We start from the raw sequence: 15,768 nt of genomic DNA, 5'->3' as shown, positions 1-15,768 counted from the left end.
GGCTTTTCAACTACAGGTACTTTTTGGATGTGGTTGAGACCGGCCATTTTTTTCCCACCCGAGTGCATGGAAGAGAGAGAGAGAGATGCAGCATGTTTAACGGCGAGAGATGAGTCAGGCGAGACCAGGTGAGCAGGTTTCTTGGCGAGGAATGTACCGGTAGTGTAGGCGCAGTGGGATTTCAAAAGTACGGTAGTACCCGCCGGGGTCAGTAACTGACCCGCGCGGGTAGGAAGGTGGGTACTGGGATACGCGACAGAGAGGTTAAATGAGAGGTCACTTACTTACCTAGATAGGTATGTCGATACATATCCCTGGCATGTACCCCCCCCACTTCATCTTAACCGAGAGGCTCCACCGCCCGTGCCCCCTTATCCACTGATTAGACTTCCTGACTTAGTAATAGTACATATCGTACATCGTGCCAACACTGATTTCCGCTATACCTATTTTCGGGCGCTTTCGTCATTGGCAGATTGCAACGTCCAGCCGCCCTCGCCCAGGGAGAGGCCTCGATCAGCACTTACTTCGCCGTCTGGTTTGACAGAGAAAACATATGATTTAGTTGGCCCCGCAGTAGGCCATTTCTCGGCTTGCAAATACTAGTTGCAGAATGTACGTTCAACACCACGATGAGGAGACGATCCGTCCGTGATAGCAACCAAGTCACCGGGAATTACGGATCGACAGTGACAGCGACGTGGTAAAAAAAAAAAAAATGAAAAAAAAAAAATTAAGCGCATGGAATTCGCTCTCATTTGCCCCTCTTGCAGATCATCCTCCCCACGTGCTCTGTTTCGGACCGCAGGTTTGTTTAGACCTACGCGGCGCCTGTCAACCATCTCGCCGCCGCACACGCTTACAAAGCCAAGGCATGGCATTGAAGTGAACTGTACGCCTCCTGCGTCAACTCTATATCGGCCTCTTGCGCATCGCCATCCTCCTCCTCCTCCTCCATGAAGTTATGATACCTTGCTCCGCCACGCTGCTTGTGCTTCGCACAAATACGTTGCTTGTATGCGCACTCGCACACTGGCTTCTCTTCAGGACGATCAAGTCGATAACCCAGGTACTTCTTCAAGGAATCCCAAGACATCTGGCCACCTGTGCCGCCCAAGGAAGCTGTCTGGTTGAAGAGCTTCCTGGCGGCTTCGAGCCTCTGCGACGAAGAGGCGCCAAAGCCTTCGGTCTTCCTAATCTCTAGGTTGGCGTACGAGCGGAGGAAATTGATGCTTCGAAGAACCTCCACCGACTGGGCTTCGGTCTTCCAGGAGCCCATCTCCGCGTTCCACGCCTGGAGACTGTCGAGCCTCTCGGATGCTTCCGCCAAATCCCCCCGCTCGAGTGCTGCCACCGTTTCGCCTCTCCTCCTCGAGAATGCCGCCAGTCTCCAAAAGACTGTGGAATCCTCGTAAGGCTCCTGTTTTGCCGCTGATAGCTTCCCGGGCCACAATACGCTCTGTGCCAGGCTCGGCAGCAACCCTCTCCTCTCCGTGTCGATTTTCCTGTACGGCTTCGAACCGGCCCTACCAAGCTCCGTGATCAACTCTGTACGCAGCTGAGAGATTCTATCGCTGTGCTGGTTTTCAAAGTTGGAATCACTCGTCTGTCGGCGAGGCCACCATGACCACTTGGCAGTTTCAGCCCTCGCTTTGAGCTTGATTTGGAGGTCTCTGACGTGCTCCTCCAGATTCTTGACCTGCTCGTCTCTTTGCTCCTTGGCTTTGCTGAGAGCTTCGATTTTCTCCATGGTAGTTGCCAACTGCTCTTCCAAGGCCTGGTTCTCCGCCTCTAGTTCGCTCAGTTCTACCTCCTTTCTCTTTAGTTGGTCTTTCAGGTCCTGTATGCTGCTGTCCGCTGTCGGCGGATCGTCCGTGTCTCGCTCTTCATGCTCTTTCCTCAGGTCTTTGAGCTGGCTCTGGCATTCCCGAATCTGTTCTTTAAGCCGGTCACTTTCTTCTTGCACCTGCTGCTGAATAGTCTTTGCAGCCTCAGTTGCGATCGCTTCCTTGTCTTCCATTTCCTTTCTCAGGCGCTCGAGCGAACGTCTCTGGCTATCGTTCTCCTCAAGCAGCTGCATGCGAACTTCTTTCTCGGAATCGACTTTCTCAAGCTGGTTGGTGATCTGTGACACTGCGTCACATATCGAGGTGGCTAGTCTCTTGACGGTCCGGGCCGTCGGCTCGAGCTCGGTCACGACGTTTTCCCTCGATGCGCCGGCCTGCCAGGACCGAAGCGACGCCTCAAGGACGCTTGTCTGGTCGTGGGCGCGCTGGCCCTCCACCTCCAGCATCGATACGATGAACTGCAGAGCTTCGCGCAGCTCTGCGCGGACCATGTTTTGATAGCCGTCCATGTTTTTGAACGCTGCTTGCATGTCCTTGTCGTTGATTGCTCTGACAATCCCCTCGAGTCTCTCCACCTTATCCGACTGGAACCGCTTCTCGCGGCGACACTCGTCGATTTGTTTCTGCTTGGTCTCAAGCTCCCGCTCCAGCATCTGGCAACGGGTGCACGATCCCCTCGGCCTCAGCCGAACCTCCTCCCACGGGTTCGTGAAGTTTGGCCGCGAGTCGGCGCCAGGCCGACTCTGTTGAGTAGGATAGGGGTCCGCGGGGGGGTAAGCAGGAACCTGCGAAGGGGAAGATGGGCCAGTGGCAGAGCTTGTGGGGCTCTTGTAAAATGATTGAGACGACACAGGGCCGCTGTCCCCGAGACCTCCCGCTTGAGGGCTGCCCGGCGGCACGGTGCCCATCCTCAGACTGCTGGCCATCTCAGGCGAGAGGAACACGGGAATCGACGGCTCGGGGAGATCCTCCGCATTAAGGTCCATCGCGGAGCCGTGCCAGCCACGCGACCGCATTCGAAGGGCGGCGGCCTCCAGAAACCTGGCCGTGGTAGTCGCGCGTACGTGCTCTTCGGCGTTGACGTCCTCGTCTATACACTTCGCAAAGTCCAGCACCCGTCGGTTGGTGCTGTGGAACAGCCCCGGGTCCTTGGCCGTCAGATTCCTGGCGGCCATGTAGTTGCTGGTCTCTTTGTTGATCTCTTTGAGATCGCGATAGACCCGCTCTAGCTGGTCCAAGTCCTCCTCCATGACCTTGCCCCGGCTCCTGATGGTGTTTTCGATGTCGTTCCGGATACTCAGGAGGTAGGTGAACCTGTGGGAAAGGGGGTTCCAACGATCGGCGTCACGATCGCAGTTGCGCTCCACGTCGTTCGGGGCCCGGAAGCCGGCCGCGTTGGCCTTCGCGAATAGGTGCTGGGCCCTCACTCCAGTGTCCATACGCTGCCACGAGTTCCGCATCCTCTCCAGCATAATGTTCTCGTCCGCCGCGTCGGCCTCGTAACGAAACAGGTCGCAGTCCCGCTGGAACCGGAGCCTCAGCCGCGCCTCCTCCTGCGCAGACGTGAACATGAGCCGGCACACCTGGTGGATGATGCGGTTCACAAAGGGCACCTTGATCCACGTCCGGCCCTGCATCCACTCCAGCAGCGCCGAGAGCATGCCGTCGTTGGACGTCTCGAGGTCAAAGAGGGAGTAGTAAGCGTCGTCGTTCATGCTCTCCCCCGTCACGGCCTCGAACTCGAGCTTGCGGCGCTGTGCGGCAACGTCGCGAGTGTAGCCCGGGTACCGGTGCCGCTTCGAGAGGAGGGTCTTTGTGGCGTCGGAGGTGGCGTCAAAGGCCACGTTGTACGCCTTGATGATGCACGCGTGCTCGGCGTTGGAGAGAAGCTGAGGCGCGACGAAGAGGTGGGTGCGCGCAGACGTGCCGGGTTCCGGAGCGCGGGCGCGGCGGTGGTCGAAACCGTGCCCGTGGCGGGGCGGCTCGAGCTTGTAGGCCCGGAAGCGGCCTTGATTTGGAGTTACGGTTCCTTGTGATGAGGTTTGGGATTGCTGTAGGGGCGAGCTGGACGCCAGGGGCTCCGGGGCGATTACCGGGGATCCCAAGACGTCGAATTGCACCGGCCTAATTGGGATCGGGGTGTGGATGATATTGGCTGGCTGGGCTTCGTCCTGGCCCGGCGAAGGATTCTCGTTCGGGAATCCTCGGTTTCCCTGTGTGTTTTGCGTCTCTCCGGCGGCCTGACTTCGTCCGGGGACTCTCAGGGGTGCTGGGACATCCGAGCCGTGCATCGAGGCGAAGGCTCCCTCCTCCGATTCACCGCGGGGGATATTCCACCTAGAGCTCTCACGTCCCTCGTGCCGGCCCGTCTCCCTCGGATTCCAGTGACCGGATGCAGAGAGGGGTGTGGCCGACCTCTTCGCCATCAGCGAGGGTAGAAGGCCGCGGTCGTCCGTGGGGCTGGCGACTCTGTTGTCGACGGACCCCCTCGAGAAGACACCCGTTCCTCTCCGCGCGACAGCGAGATCGGGCTGAGATTCCGCGATCGCGGCGTCGGGGGCGTGCGGTACGGGTGGAAGGGGCCTCGGGTTGGCCTCGAAGCCTGGAACCGGAGCAGCGTGGGAGATGAGGTCGGAGACCTTTGTCAAGCCCTTGTTTTCTTCGCCGAGGATGAAAGCGGTGTCTTCTGGGGAAGAAGCGGCTGGGTTCCCTGGTCGCGGTCCCCCTTCGTGGAGCTCGGGGTTCGAACCCCCAGCCCTCTGAGAACCGTCTATTTCCGTCCCGGTCAGTCGAGAAGACGGTACAGTGTCGTCTGGTAGCGCAGGCCGCACAGCCTCCGCGCCGGCTGAGGGGAACCAAGCCCTAGGGTCTTCCGTATCAACAGCCAAGGTTCTTCTCGGCCCGGCATCCGCATCTTCATCCGAGTGCGCCTGTCGTGGCAAAGCTGTGGTGTCTCTATCGTTCATAGAGGCATCCTTCTCCTGCGCCGTCGCTTCGTCAGTCGTCGAGGGTCCGCTCTGGTTCCCGCCGGTCTCCAAGGCGGGTTCGGCAGTGTTGTCTGCCACTTTTGCGTGTTCAGACCCGGAAGCGGAGGCGCCATGTTTAGCGACATCAAAAGTGATGGGACGGTCTCTATCATTGCCTCCGGGGTTATGGACTTCTTCCCTGTTGGCCGGGTTTGCCTTTCCGTCATTTCCAGGCATGGTTTCTCAGGGACACTTCAAGATACATACGGAAGGGAGAGGATTTGATCGTACCAGCTTAGAATAGACAGCTTAAGGATGGAGAGAGAGAGAGATAGAGAGAGAGAGATTACGTTAATGCAGAAAGGTAGGATAGAGAGAACTCTACGATACTTGGACATGCTGGGCTCCCAATGTCATTTTCAATCTTCAAGGCCCGAGACGTGACTTGCAACATCTTCTTTCAGGACCGCGACGTTGCAGAGGAAGCTATTCAAGGGACCTGCGAGGCTCAAAGGTGTTGGTGTCTATGCTTCCCCAAATCAATCAAATCGCTATACAGTTGCTGCGGGCATTGTGTCCTTTCCCCCAGGGGTTGAGTTGACAAAGAAGTCCGGGGCAGGGGATGCCAGATAATCGGCCCACGAGACCGGTTCCATTCTGCCATTCGGATTCCTTTCAGCCAGCCAGGCGGCTTGGTCTCTCTCTCTTTTCTTCCGGAGGTTCTGTTGTCCTGGCTCATAATCGTAACAAAAGTTCAAGCACAGTCTCGTGCCCCCTCCCACCCCCCTGCTCATGTCGTTGGCGACCTGCAGACCGACCTGCCCCGTACAGTCCGTAAGTCGGGCAGACTCTCCCGACGGCCGACAACCTCCCCATTACAGTCCAGGATGAGATGCATCTCACTCGAACTCGAATCGGACCGCGTTCCCTCATCGTCTTCGCCGCGGTCGTCGTGGATGACAACAGGGGCCCTCTGCTGATCTGAAAACCGGACCACCTTCGACCCTCTCCTGCCTTCCTTCACAGCGCTGTGTGCCCGTCTCAGCCTAGCCTCCCGCTCTTTCTCGAACCGGATCATGGCGAGGCAGTCCCCCGTCAGGCTCCGGATGTCCGTACCCGAGAACCCTTGGCCCCTCACGCTGGCGGCGCGGACGTAGGCGGCGTGCGCGGCGCGCCAACGGCCCCAGGCGCGGAGGACATGGCCGCGGTAGAGGTGTGCGCGGGGCTCGAGGTCGAAGCGGTGGAAGTGCGACGCCGTCGCGAGGGCCTGGTCAGCGGCGTTCAGGGCCTGGTGCAGCGTCAGGGCGGACAGAGGCGTCTGGAGCAGGGCGAGGGCGCGCAGGAGGAGCGCGTTTACGGTTTGGGTGATGACGGCGGCGTCGGATGGAAGACAGCTCATGAGGAGCAGGGCTTGGTGTTTGGCGTTTGGCGTCTAGCGTATGGCAATCGTCTTCCCCAGAAATCGGTGTCGCTGTGCATGCGTCTTGACGAAAACGGCGATGTGTTGGTTGGGTTTCCTGTGTGACGGGTGGCGCCGGGGGTATTCCCTTCTCTTTTCTTTTTTGTCGTAGCAGCTTGATTTTAGGCCGGACCTAAGTTTGCGAACCAAGGGAGGATCAAATACCGCTTATGCTGATCTTATTGCCTGTCCAGAGAGATGACAGCATCGCGCTATTTGTCAAATCGACAAAGAGTCGGCATCGAGGGATTACAGAGTTGACGCAGGAGCTCTGGTTGGAGGTCGGCTTTAGTCGAACAAAGGAAGAGGAGTCCCTTCTATTCGCACCCCTACTGGCTTGTGGTAACTTCCAACGCGCATAACGGGTTGTGAATTGAGCAATGCAGTGGAAGCTTCGATTCGGGAACTTTCGAAGCCGCCTCTCCGAGCAGGCAGATTAGTGGCGCCGGCAGCTAGGGCGGGATGCGGAATCAAGACACGATATATTGGTATGGATTAGCGAAGCCCGCATTCGTCGAAGACAGCTGCCCAGGCTGGCTGAAAGAAAACAACCAGCGAATTCAATGGAACAATGCCGCAAACAATAAGACGTCTGGATAACATGGTTGTTTGGGCCGGTTCAGTTGATTACCTAATTAATTCACTTGGTTCGTACATGTGCCGTCAAATAAGCTGTTCCTCTTTATCGCTCTAGATCTATAATAGAGAGGGACCGTGTAGGGACGGCAGGTTCCGTTCTTGTTAGACTGGCGGAGATGCATTTTCCTGCGAGGCAGAGCGTAGACGCGGGGATGGAGAGGAATGCAAATACCGTCGTTTCCGGTGGAAGTAAACAGCTTGAAAAGTTCCAGATGCGCTACCTGAGGAACGTCAGAGTTTCATCAGGAGCTGTTTGGACAAGGAAAACGTAAGCATTATTTGTTATGAGCCGTGGGGCTATGCATTGAGATCATCCAGGTAGTGCCATTATCCAAGACCTTTTGTATCGACGAAAGCGGCGACTCAGGTAGTTTTGAGGGCCTAAATAAGCTTCGAACAAGCATTTCCTGTATCGGTTCCCAGTATTGTCTCTTAGGAGATCGAAGCGCACAGGCAGCCGCCCGCCACCTTGTTGGCGTCGGAAAACACACTGCTCCAGCATCCGAGAACAGCAGGTCTCACTCGACAACACAGCTCCCGATGCTCTCCCTCCCGTCATGACGCTGATATCAGCTATGCTCTTGAGATCGTGTGGAGGGCGAATTTCCATTCGGCAACAAGACTGTGACGGGTGGTAGTTGGAAATCGTACGGCGTTGAGAAGCCTTGAAGACCAACACCAAACTCCATGGTTACGAAATATGCTGTAAGGTCGACCAATTTGATCGTTTGTATTCTTTGAGAGGCAAACGAAGCTTCTGTGTCGGGGGCTGAACCTCCCCTTTGTGAGTTGGTGGCGTCCAGCGATTTCGGCGTTCTAGGTATCTAGACCATCGACCCCATTTGCCGTGCCGCCGAGGGCTAGGTCGGCCCAGAGGAAACTGTCAACGAGTTTTTGGGTTGCTTCCAAAATGTCTTGGCGTGTGCCTTTCAGGTGCCAAATGAGCTCATAGTTCGTACGTTTCTGTGTTCCACGTGGCGGGTACGAGTTGATTGCCAGCGACCCAAAGCCATTCATAACTTCGGCATATATCCTTCCATACGGTTCCAGTTTTGGCAGCACTCTCGAACCATTTGAGGCACAGCAGGTATAACGACAAGCAGCCACCAACTCGATATGAAGGCTTCTACTGAATCATTGTTGTACCACCCAGACTCTGCCGGGCATCACATATTCGAACTGAATCTGGCCTTGATCATCGTGTCGACAATACTGATATTCCTCCGCCTCTTCGTGCGGGGATTCTTAGTCAGGGCATTGGGATGGGATGACCTAATTGCAACCGTCGCCTGGGTAGGCCAGCTTATCTCTCGCGGGAACCTGCAAAGACATATTAACACAAGCTTCAGGTACTCTGTGTGACGCTCTCGGCCCTCGAGATGGACACAACGCACTACGGTACGGGTGCCCAGATTCAAGACGTACCTCGAGAGACGCTTCTTCAATTCTCCATGGTTAGCAGGCCCTTCTACTCAACTCGGAGAGCCCGTAGCGCTGACACACGACAACAGAGGCTTACCATCATGGAGCTCGTCTATTTCATCGCCTCAGGAGCAGTTCGATTGGCGATCCTAGCGTTTCTGCCTCGCCTAAGCAAGAATAGTACATAGCTGACCAACCCTAAGATGCACTTTGTGCTGATCAACGCTGCTAGGGGTGTACAGATGGCTTATCTATGGCCTCAGCGCAATCGTTGTAATTGTGAGCCTGACGGGGGTCTTCTTCATGTTGACAGAATGCTCGCAAATACCGTGAGTAGCTAACCCTCTTTTGAAAATGGGCTCGTCGCTGACGCAATGATCTAGCGACGTCTTCAACTATGCCGCTTCTTGGAGACAGTGTAGAGACAAACGCGATGAGCGCTTGATGGTGCTTTCCCAGTCCATCGTCTGGATATTCGTCGACTTTATGCTGGTGGCCCTCCCGCTCTGGGTCGTTGCGAGCTACCTCAAGATGGGCATCAAAGCGATTCAGATCTTGCTCGTTTTCTCTCTTGGTATATTCGCTGTCGCGACCGGTATCGCTCGATGCGTCATAATTCTCACAACAGACTTTAGCAATAATACGTAAGTGCTACTGGCGTTGACGAGAGCTGCTCGGGGTTTCTGGACAGTTGGACGGGCCACTGACACCAGGCAGAACATACAAGATGCTGCCTATTGCAATATGGACCGATGCCGAGGTCCACGTTGGGCTTTGGGTGGGTTGCTTTCCGGCGCTGCAACCATTGATCAGACATGCGTCGTCCATGATGGGGCTGCGAAGTCAGCCGCAAAGCAAAGCCCGGAGGAGTAGGACGGATACGGCCATCTCCGCGGATCCGCCCAACAAAAACAGTGTCGTGGACGGGTCGTCGCGCAGCTCAAGCCATTTTCGGAGCGAGCATTCGGAAAACCTGCCCAAGGGAAGACCGGACGATCGCATCGAGATGGTGGATCTGGAGAAGGGGAAACCCAGAGGCCGAATCCTCCAGCAGAGCGACGACATGGTCGATATCGATCTCAGTGACACGCCAAACGCGGCAAATGAAGGAAAGAATGCTAGTGGTTAGATACAGGAAGCTTATGAGGGCATAGGAGGTTATGTCAAGATCAAGTCAGTTGTTCCTCTCCGAGTCCGAAACGCGTGTGTGTAAATTTCATGTCGAGCCGGCATGAACCATAGAAGCTGAAGGCGCATATGATCTTTCCTTCCTTGTGTAGATGCTGCTGCTAGCTGACTCTACCTACCTTCATAGAGAACGTACAGTGTTGATTTGACAAATAAGACACGGTCTTGGAGGGGGTCGACAGTGCACGGATCAACTGCCTCGGAAGACTGATAAGATTCAATCTCACTTCGGATTTTGACATCGACATGTTATATTGTTCGACATCTCCATGCGGTTTTACTTGTCTCCCTTCGGAGAAACTAGGCGGAGAAGTGACCAAACCAAAGTAATATTGGATGGAAAGAAAAATAGGGAGGTCGGATTCATGCCAGTGTCCTTTAACCTCTCGATAGTTCCTGCTCATTGCCGCCTAATCTCCAATATCGGTTGATCTCACGATGGCATCATTCTCAAGTCTTCGATATCCTGCACGTTTTGGACCTAGCAACCTAGGAGTACTCTGGATTGTAATCCTCTACGGTGTTCCTCTGACGAATGTCGCCGTGCATCTCGCATGGCTGCTGGCCCTCCATCCTGTTTTCTCTTCGCTGCCGATCAATCGGAGGCGCCTGTCCGACTTCTTGCGTCGATATTTCATGCTCAGCCCAAGCGACCCTCGCCTGCTCACCCTTTTCACCTCATCCTTTAGTCACATTCAACCACTGCATCTTTTCGTCAACATAGCAACATACAAGACCTATGTGGAATCCTTTTATCTGCTAGGAATCTCGCCTATACGATTTGTTCTCCTCGCAATGGGCAGCGGTCTTGCCGCGAGTTATGCCCACATATACAATGCCAGGCACCGGTGCGGGGCTAAGAACATCGTGGAAAGAACCGCTGTAGGGGCCAGCGGCGTACTGACCGGCCTTGGCACAGCGCTGGCGTGCATGTTTCCCACGCTAAAGGTTCACCTCTCTGGAGCGAACCAGATGCTGCCGCTGCGCGTCGTCGTCCTAGGCATGTTCGCCGTGGATGCCTACTGCTTGAGTACCGACAGAGAAACCGGAGTAGGACACGCTGGACACATTGGTGGTGCCCTCTTTGGTATGACATACTTCCTGTGGAGGAAAGCTACGGGAGCTCGGAATTTATGAAGCTATTAACAACCCGATAAGGAGAAGCCATGGGGAACAACCCAAACCGAGATCAACTCTGGCTGTCCAAGGTATCTACAAGAACAGAATATCCTCATCCATAAAAGCCCGAAGGAGACGAAAAAAAGCCTAACCCAAATGTCCGACACAAAAACCGAAAAAACGCCACACTACCGCGAAAAGGAGAGACTGTACGCTCTCGTGCACATATCAACATTCGCATTCACCTCCATCCCGGCCTTGGCCACTATCTTGTTGGCCTACCACAACTCTTCGCTATTGACCATGGGCTTCGCATTCGATCTGGTGCTGTGGCGATCCGGATTCGCCGACTGCTTCGTCTTGTGGAAGGTTGGGCTCAGCTTGTGTGTTGAGGCAATGGGGCTCAGCCTGTGTGTCGACGCGATCGGGCTTGGATAAGTCACCGATCTCTCGCCAGGACTGGTGGCGACCTTGCTTGCCATAGTGGACTGTCCTAACGGGACTGGACCAACACCGACAGGCGACATCTTCTTGTCTGGGAAGTGCGAGGTGGTGAATCCCGGCTGACGCGGCCCCTTTCGCTCATCCCAACGTACAGTGGGCGATTGAAGAGGCGATGGGGCTGATCGACGACGTGGCCGGAACGATGCAGAACGCAAGCGTGGAGAGGTCAGGTTCCATGCCCGGCCAAATGCGGCGCCAGGATGGTACACGCACAACAGCGCGGACGCCAGCAGTGGCAAAGCACCGCCAATGACTAGGGATGCGGCCTCAGAACGCTGAAGAGGGCTGCCGAGGCCGTTCCAGAACTCGACGAGGCGGTAGATGGTGTGTCCGATCAAGGCCACAGCAACGATTGGTATCACTAGTTTCGGGTGGTTAGGTCAAAGCTCGACACCTTTGGAGGTCTGACGACTCACTTTTGATAAAGCTCTTGAACCGTGGGGCTTGGTATACGGCAATATGCTTCGGGTCTGGAATCTTTTGGGTGAACCAGAGAAACAGACCCACAAAGAGCAACAGTGCCAGAATCTGTACGCCTAGAGCTGCAAGTAGAATGGATGATGTCTACAGTAATTGGTTAACGCTGAGGTTTCTCGACAGTAAAGCGGCGGGCTCCTTCCTACCTGGACGCCGCCGAGCCCAAAAACGGTGGACACAGCACCGGCAATTTCCAACGCACCAACAAGAACAAGGGCAAAGGTGAGGAGCAGGACTGCAACCCTCGGCCGCGTGAACCCAACCCCAAGGCCGTACAGGGAGATGATATGAGGCAGGATTTGGCAGATGGCCACCGCGATCAGTGTTGGGCCCGAGATGGTGCCGAGAAGCCAGAGGAAGAACGAGGCTGAACTGGCGGCATTGCCCCGAAGCCTCAACCTTCCCGCAAAGCCCAGGACCTCCAGAAGAAGACCAGTCGCCAGGGTCAACGCGAATAGGGGCGTCTTGAAACGGAAGCCTTGATAAAGAGACAAAGGCACCAGCAACGTAAAGGCCACCAGAAAGATGGCACTGCCGATGACAGAGGGCGAGTAGTGGGTATAGCCCCCCGGGTAGGGACACACGTGGTCTCCGCAGTCTCCTGTCATTGTGCTCTTGTTCCACTTGGCAAGCGACAACAACTGTCGCGTCGCTTCACCATCGAATGGCTGGGCACACCGGAAGAGCAGGTAGGAGAGGGAGAAGCGCACCGGGCGCTGGGGATATATACACGCAGCAGAGGACCGGCGAGCAATGGGTTAAGCATTTTCCATTCCCCAGCGAGCCGGTTTTCACAATAGCGACTGTTGAATCGGATGAGAACGCTTGTGGGGGGGGGGCAGACAATGGAGAAGAGCGGCCCGACGGGGATGGCAGGTTCACGCCGGAGCAGGCCGGGGTCGATCCAAACGGGCACACCATCAGCTTTCCGCGGGTGCCATCCGTTATGGATACATCCACCACGGAAGAGACGTTGTACCAACAAGAACTTTCTTCAATCAACCTCCAACTGGATGAATCTCACAAGGTCTGTTATTCTCAGCCTAATCGCACGCGGATGATGATGTTTAAGACAGCTGGCATCGCCGTAAAGCAGAGACAGCCAGTAGGGCTGAGTGACTTTTTTTGACCCAGGCGTGAAGGAAGAATGGACTGATCAACTCCTGACAACAAGTCATCAGGAAGGCAGGCAGGCAGGCAGGCAGACAAGCAGGCAAACAAACTCATAAACGGGCATGGGTTTGGGTGCGGGCGTAGGCGATGGGTGTGAATGGACGAAGTCGTCCCAGCGGAACGGTTCGTTGGTGCAACAGGCGAAATGTTTGCAGATCCGGGCCCTCTTCAGCAGGCACTATAAGCCAATCGTCCAGGAGTATTTGGCGGTCGCGGCCTGTTTACCCACGGACGGCGCAGATGAGGAGGTTACATTGAAGGGCCATTCAGTGAGCCCATGTTGGTCAATGGTGGCCGGCGAGCAGGGGTGCTCGTCCAATAGAGACCACGGTCGCAGCCCCCCATCTGCCCTACATCTTGGCTGCGGGAGGGTGTCGAGCTTGTTGATTATCAGCCAGTCCTTGAACCCAAAGCTGCTACGCCGCACAAGACATTGGCTTATTCAAGTTGGGGATTGGGGGGGGGCGGGCAATCAGGAAGTGGCCCCAGGAGCGGGGGAACCTGCCAACGACGGTATATCATTTGCGAAAGGGCCAAACAACGCCCGCGTGGACCAAACCTTCAACGACAGAGCCCGGTTACGAGCTTCCTGTCCTGTGTTGACGGCTCTGAGGTGGTCATCTCTTGTGTCGACCAAGCGCAGCTACTGGCCATATGCAAAAGAAATCGAGGACGCGAGAGCAGGAAGTTCGCCACGGGACCGCGATGGCCGCCACACCAGAGATTTCCTCTCTTATCATGACAGGCGCAGTGCAACAAACTGTGTGCGCACACACGCAGCGCAGCGCGGGCACTGCAGGGTGCACGATGCGGCCACCCTCATACCTCGATGAGAACGAGATGAACCTGCTGTCGGATGAGTGGCCAGCCGAAAGTTAAATGCTGAAAGAGAGGAGCCTCGGGGGGCAGGGGGGGCGGAACTCTGTGACCACGACCTGATGTCGATGCGGTCGATATTGACAAACTTTTCGGGGCACTCCTTGCATGGCTCTCTGCAGCAGATCCATCCCACATCCTTGTTATCTCGTCTGGACGCGCATCGCACGGATGGAATGAAAAGGAGGGGATGAGGAAGAGGAGGACGGAGACGACGAGGTGTGCAGGGGAGGAGGATCACGACGAGCCTCTGGCCCATGCACGGTGATGTGCGGGCGGGACGCATCCGTCCACTAATCACTAGCGGCCGCCGCGGTTGGTGGACCCCTCGGCCGAGAGACCCCCGATCGCGCTAAGCCGTTCGCGGCCGCGGTTCTGCGTGACGTCAAAAAGCCGGGCGCTTAAACATCCTTGGCAACCACATCTCGTTGTCCCCCCGGCGCGCGTTTCTTCCTTCGTTTCCGCAGGGCCAGTCCACACACCACTTGTCGACGGTAAAGAGATTATTGCCACCTCGCCAGCTGAGACACACATACACACACACACACACAGAGAGAGAGAGAGAGAAAGAGATAGAGCCGTCGACAGGGTTTGATTGATTATCCATTACAGCCGACCAACGCGGAGAAAAGAGGGGCCTACAAAGAGAGATAGAGAGAGGAAGTACATTGGAACACTAATCTTTGCCTGCACAAACACATATACACACACCCCCTGAGTTGAGTTGGGTGTCAGCCCGTCCTTTTTACTCCTCACCGTTGTCAGCGCTCCCTCCCATGCCATGAACAGCGCATGCCTGACGAGGTGCCGCCCTCGCGCGCCCTCCCCCGGGCTAATTCGTGTGCCAACCGCGTCTCCTCGCTTGCTTCGCCCTCTTGCATTGGCAGGCAGCAGTCGATACTTTTCCGCCTCGTCCTTGCGGTCGAAGCACCACGACGGCGACCCCAGGTTCAGAGACTTGGGCAAACAGATATCGGATGAGTTTGCCGTGGTCAGAGAACACTATGGTACCACCCCCCTCTTCCTCGTCCGATCCATTTCCCCCATCTTGTCGTTCCCTTTGTGACTCCCAGCCCCCCTCAACCCCAATACGAGTGGCCCACACACACACAAACACACACACTAACACTTACACTTACACAGAGACACCCAAGTACCCCATCGTCCTCGCCCACGGGCTGATGGGCTTCGCCGAGCTTCGCCTGGGCTCGTACGTCCCGCCGATCCACTACTGGCGCGGCATCTCGGAGTCGCTAAGGACGCTCTCGGGCCCGTCCAACATCATCACGACGTCGGTGCCGCCGTCGGGCTCCATCGAGGAGCGTGCCGCCAAGCTGGGCGCCGACATCGCCGCCAAAGCGGGCGGGCGCGCTGTCAACATCGTCGCGCACTCCATGGGCGGCCTCGACGCGCGCTACATGATCTCCCACCTCAAGCCCGCCAACGTCAAGGTCATGAGCCTCGTCACCGTCGCCACGCCGCATCGCGGCAGCGCCTTCGCCGACTTTCTGCTGGACGGGCGCGGTCCCGTCAAGCTCGCGAACCTGTACGGCCTCATCGAGCGCGCCGGGCTGGGCACGCAGGCGTTCGAGCAGCTGACACAGAAGTACATGGCCGAGGAGTTCAACCCGCGCACGCCGGACAGCGACGAGGTGCGCTACTTTAGCTACGGGGCGTGCACGGATCGGCCGCCCCTGCTGAGCCCGTTCCGGCAGAGCCACCGGATCCTCGAGGAGGCCGAGGGGGCCAACGACGGGTTGGTGAGCGTGGCCAGCAGCCGGTGGGGGAATTATAAGGGCACACTGCTGGACGTGAGTCACCTAGACTTGATCAACTGGTCCAACAGGCTCAAGTGGACGCTTCGCAAGGTGTGGATGGGGCAGGCACGAACGTTCAACGCCGTTGCGTTTTACCTGGACATCGCCGACATGTTGGCCAAAGAAGGGTTGTGAGGGGGGGCGGTTGGGCTAGTTGGCAGGGTGGCTGCACGATGTGTCTGTGGGATATACGGTATAACATTTGAAAAAAGGCCGGGGATATGGTGTAAGCGCGACTAGACATTCGTGTAAGTATACGGGAGCATAGAACAGGAGGAGGG

The 15,768-nt window shown here is 56.4% G+C and overlaps 7 protein-coding genes across 7 annotated transcripts; 4 read left to right on the top strand and 3 right to left on the bottom strand.

Annotated features, from left to right (window-relative positions):
- Window positions 1–859: 859 nt before the first annotated feature.
- LY79DRAFT_590931 (uncharacterized protein) lies at window positions 860–5,050 on the bottom strand (the record flags this gene model as incomplete). Its single annotated transcript, XM_060561214.1, is given in 31 exon segments — window positions 860–975; window positions 1,009–1,041; window positions 1,051–1,193; window positions 1,215–1,339; window positions 1,355–1,438; window positions 1,457–1,526; window positions 1,548–1,657; window positions 1,679–1,789; window positions 1,811–1,938; window positions 1,954–2,092; window positions 2,105–2,133; window positions 2,143–2,242; window positions 2,252–2,323; window positions 2,336–2,407; window positions 2,423–2,500; window positions 2,540–2,590; window positions 2,633–2,674; window positions 2,699–2,878; window positions 2,912–2,944; window positions 2,963–3,046; window positions 3,068–3,143; window positions 3,162–3,262; window positions 3,275–3,400; window positions 3,431–3,565; window positions 3,578–3,601; window positions 3,614–3,925; window positions 3,941–4,077; window positions 4,093–4,316; window positions 4,332–4,378; window positions 4,418–4,572; window positions 4,597–5,050. Coding segments are annotated over 31 exon segments (3,591 nt in total).
- Window positions 5,051–5,603: 553 nt separating this feature from the next.
- Window positions 5,604–6,212, bottom strand: LY79DRAFT_517365 (uncharacterized protein; the record flags this gene model as incomplete). Its single annotated transcript, XM_060554927.1, has 1 exon — window positions 5,604–6,212. One exon carries the CDS (start codon window positions 6,210–6,212, stop codon window positions 5,604–5,606), a length of 609 nt encoding a protein of 202 aa, XP_060413178.1.
- A 1,815-nt stretch (window positions 6,213–8,027) lies between these two features.
- Window positions 8,028–9,462, top strand: LY79DRAFT_590929 (uncharacterized protein; the record flags this gene model as incomplete). The annotated part of the gene is made up of 6 exons (XM_060561213.1): window positions 8,028–8,204; window positions 8,261–8,365; window positions 8,423–8,513; window positions 8,566–8,662; window positions 8,717–8,977; window positions 9,051–9,462. 6 exons carry the CDS (start codon window positions 8,028–8,030, stop codon window positions 9,460–9,462), a joined length of 1,143 nt encoding a protein of 380 aa, XP_060413177.1.
- Window positions 9,463–9,710: 248 nt separating this feature from the next.
- Window positions 9,711–11,034, top strand: LY79DRAFT_236941 (rhomboid family protein). Its single transcript, XM_060551709.1, has one exon. The coding sequence runs from the start codon at window positions 9,960–9,962 to the stop codon at window positions 10,656–10,658; it is 699 nt and encodes a 232-aa protein (XP_060413176.1). The 5' UTR covers window positions 9,711–9,959; the 3' UTR covers window positions 10,659–11,034.
- Window positions 10,789–12,332, bottom strand: LY79DRAFT_236963 (uncharacterized protein). The gene is made up of 3 exons (XM_060551710.1): window positions 11,768–12,332; window positions 11,561–11,708; window positions 10,789–11,505 (listed from the first exon to the last, which is right to left on the bottom strand). The coding sequence occupies exons 1-3, from the start codon at window positions 12,227–12,229 to the stop codon at window positions 10,919–10,921; spliced, it is 1,197 nt and encodes a 398-aa protein (XP_060413175.1). The 5' UTR covers window positions 12,230–12,332; the 3' UTR covers window positions 10,789–10,918.
- A 696-nt stretch (window positions 12,333–13,028) lies between these two features.
- LY79DRAFT_556551 (uncharacterized protein) lies at window positions 13,029–13,900 on the top strand (the record flags this gene model as incomplete). Its single annotated transcript, XM_060558026.1, has 1 exon — window positions 13,029–13,900. A coding segment is annotated over exon 1 (455 nt), but the record flags the coding sequence as incomplete, so codon positions are not given.
- Window positions 13,901–14,451: 551 nt separating this feature from the next.
- LY79DRAFT_517360 (triacylglycerol lipase) lies at window positions 14,452–15,622 on the top strand (the record flags this gene model as incomplete). Its single annotated transcript, XM_060554926.1, has 2 exons — window positions 14,452–14,677; window positions 14,814–15,622. The coding sequence occupies 2 exons, from the start codon at window positions 14,452–14,454 to the stop codon at window positions 15,620–15,622; spliced, it is 1,035 nt and encodes a 344-aa protein (XP_060413173.1).
- Window positions 15,623–15,768: the final 146 nt, after the last annotated feature.

Source organism: Colletotrichum navitas, assembly GCF_030913465.1.
Source record: "Colletotrichum navitas strain CBS 125086 chromosome Unknown LY79scaffold_37, whole genome shotgun sequence".
In the NCBI taxonomy this organism is placed as follows: domain Eukaryota; kingdom Fungi; phylum Ascomycota; class Sordariomycetes; order Glomerellales; family Glomerellaceae; genus Colletotrichum; species Colletotrichum navitas.
The sequence above is the reverse complement of the archived record's forward strand: the minus strand, read 5'-3'. Positions and strand labels throughout refer to the sequence as shown.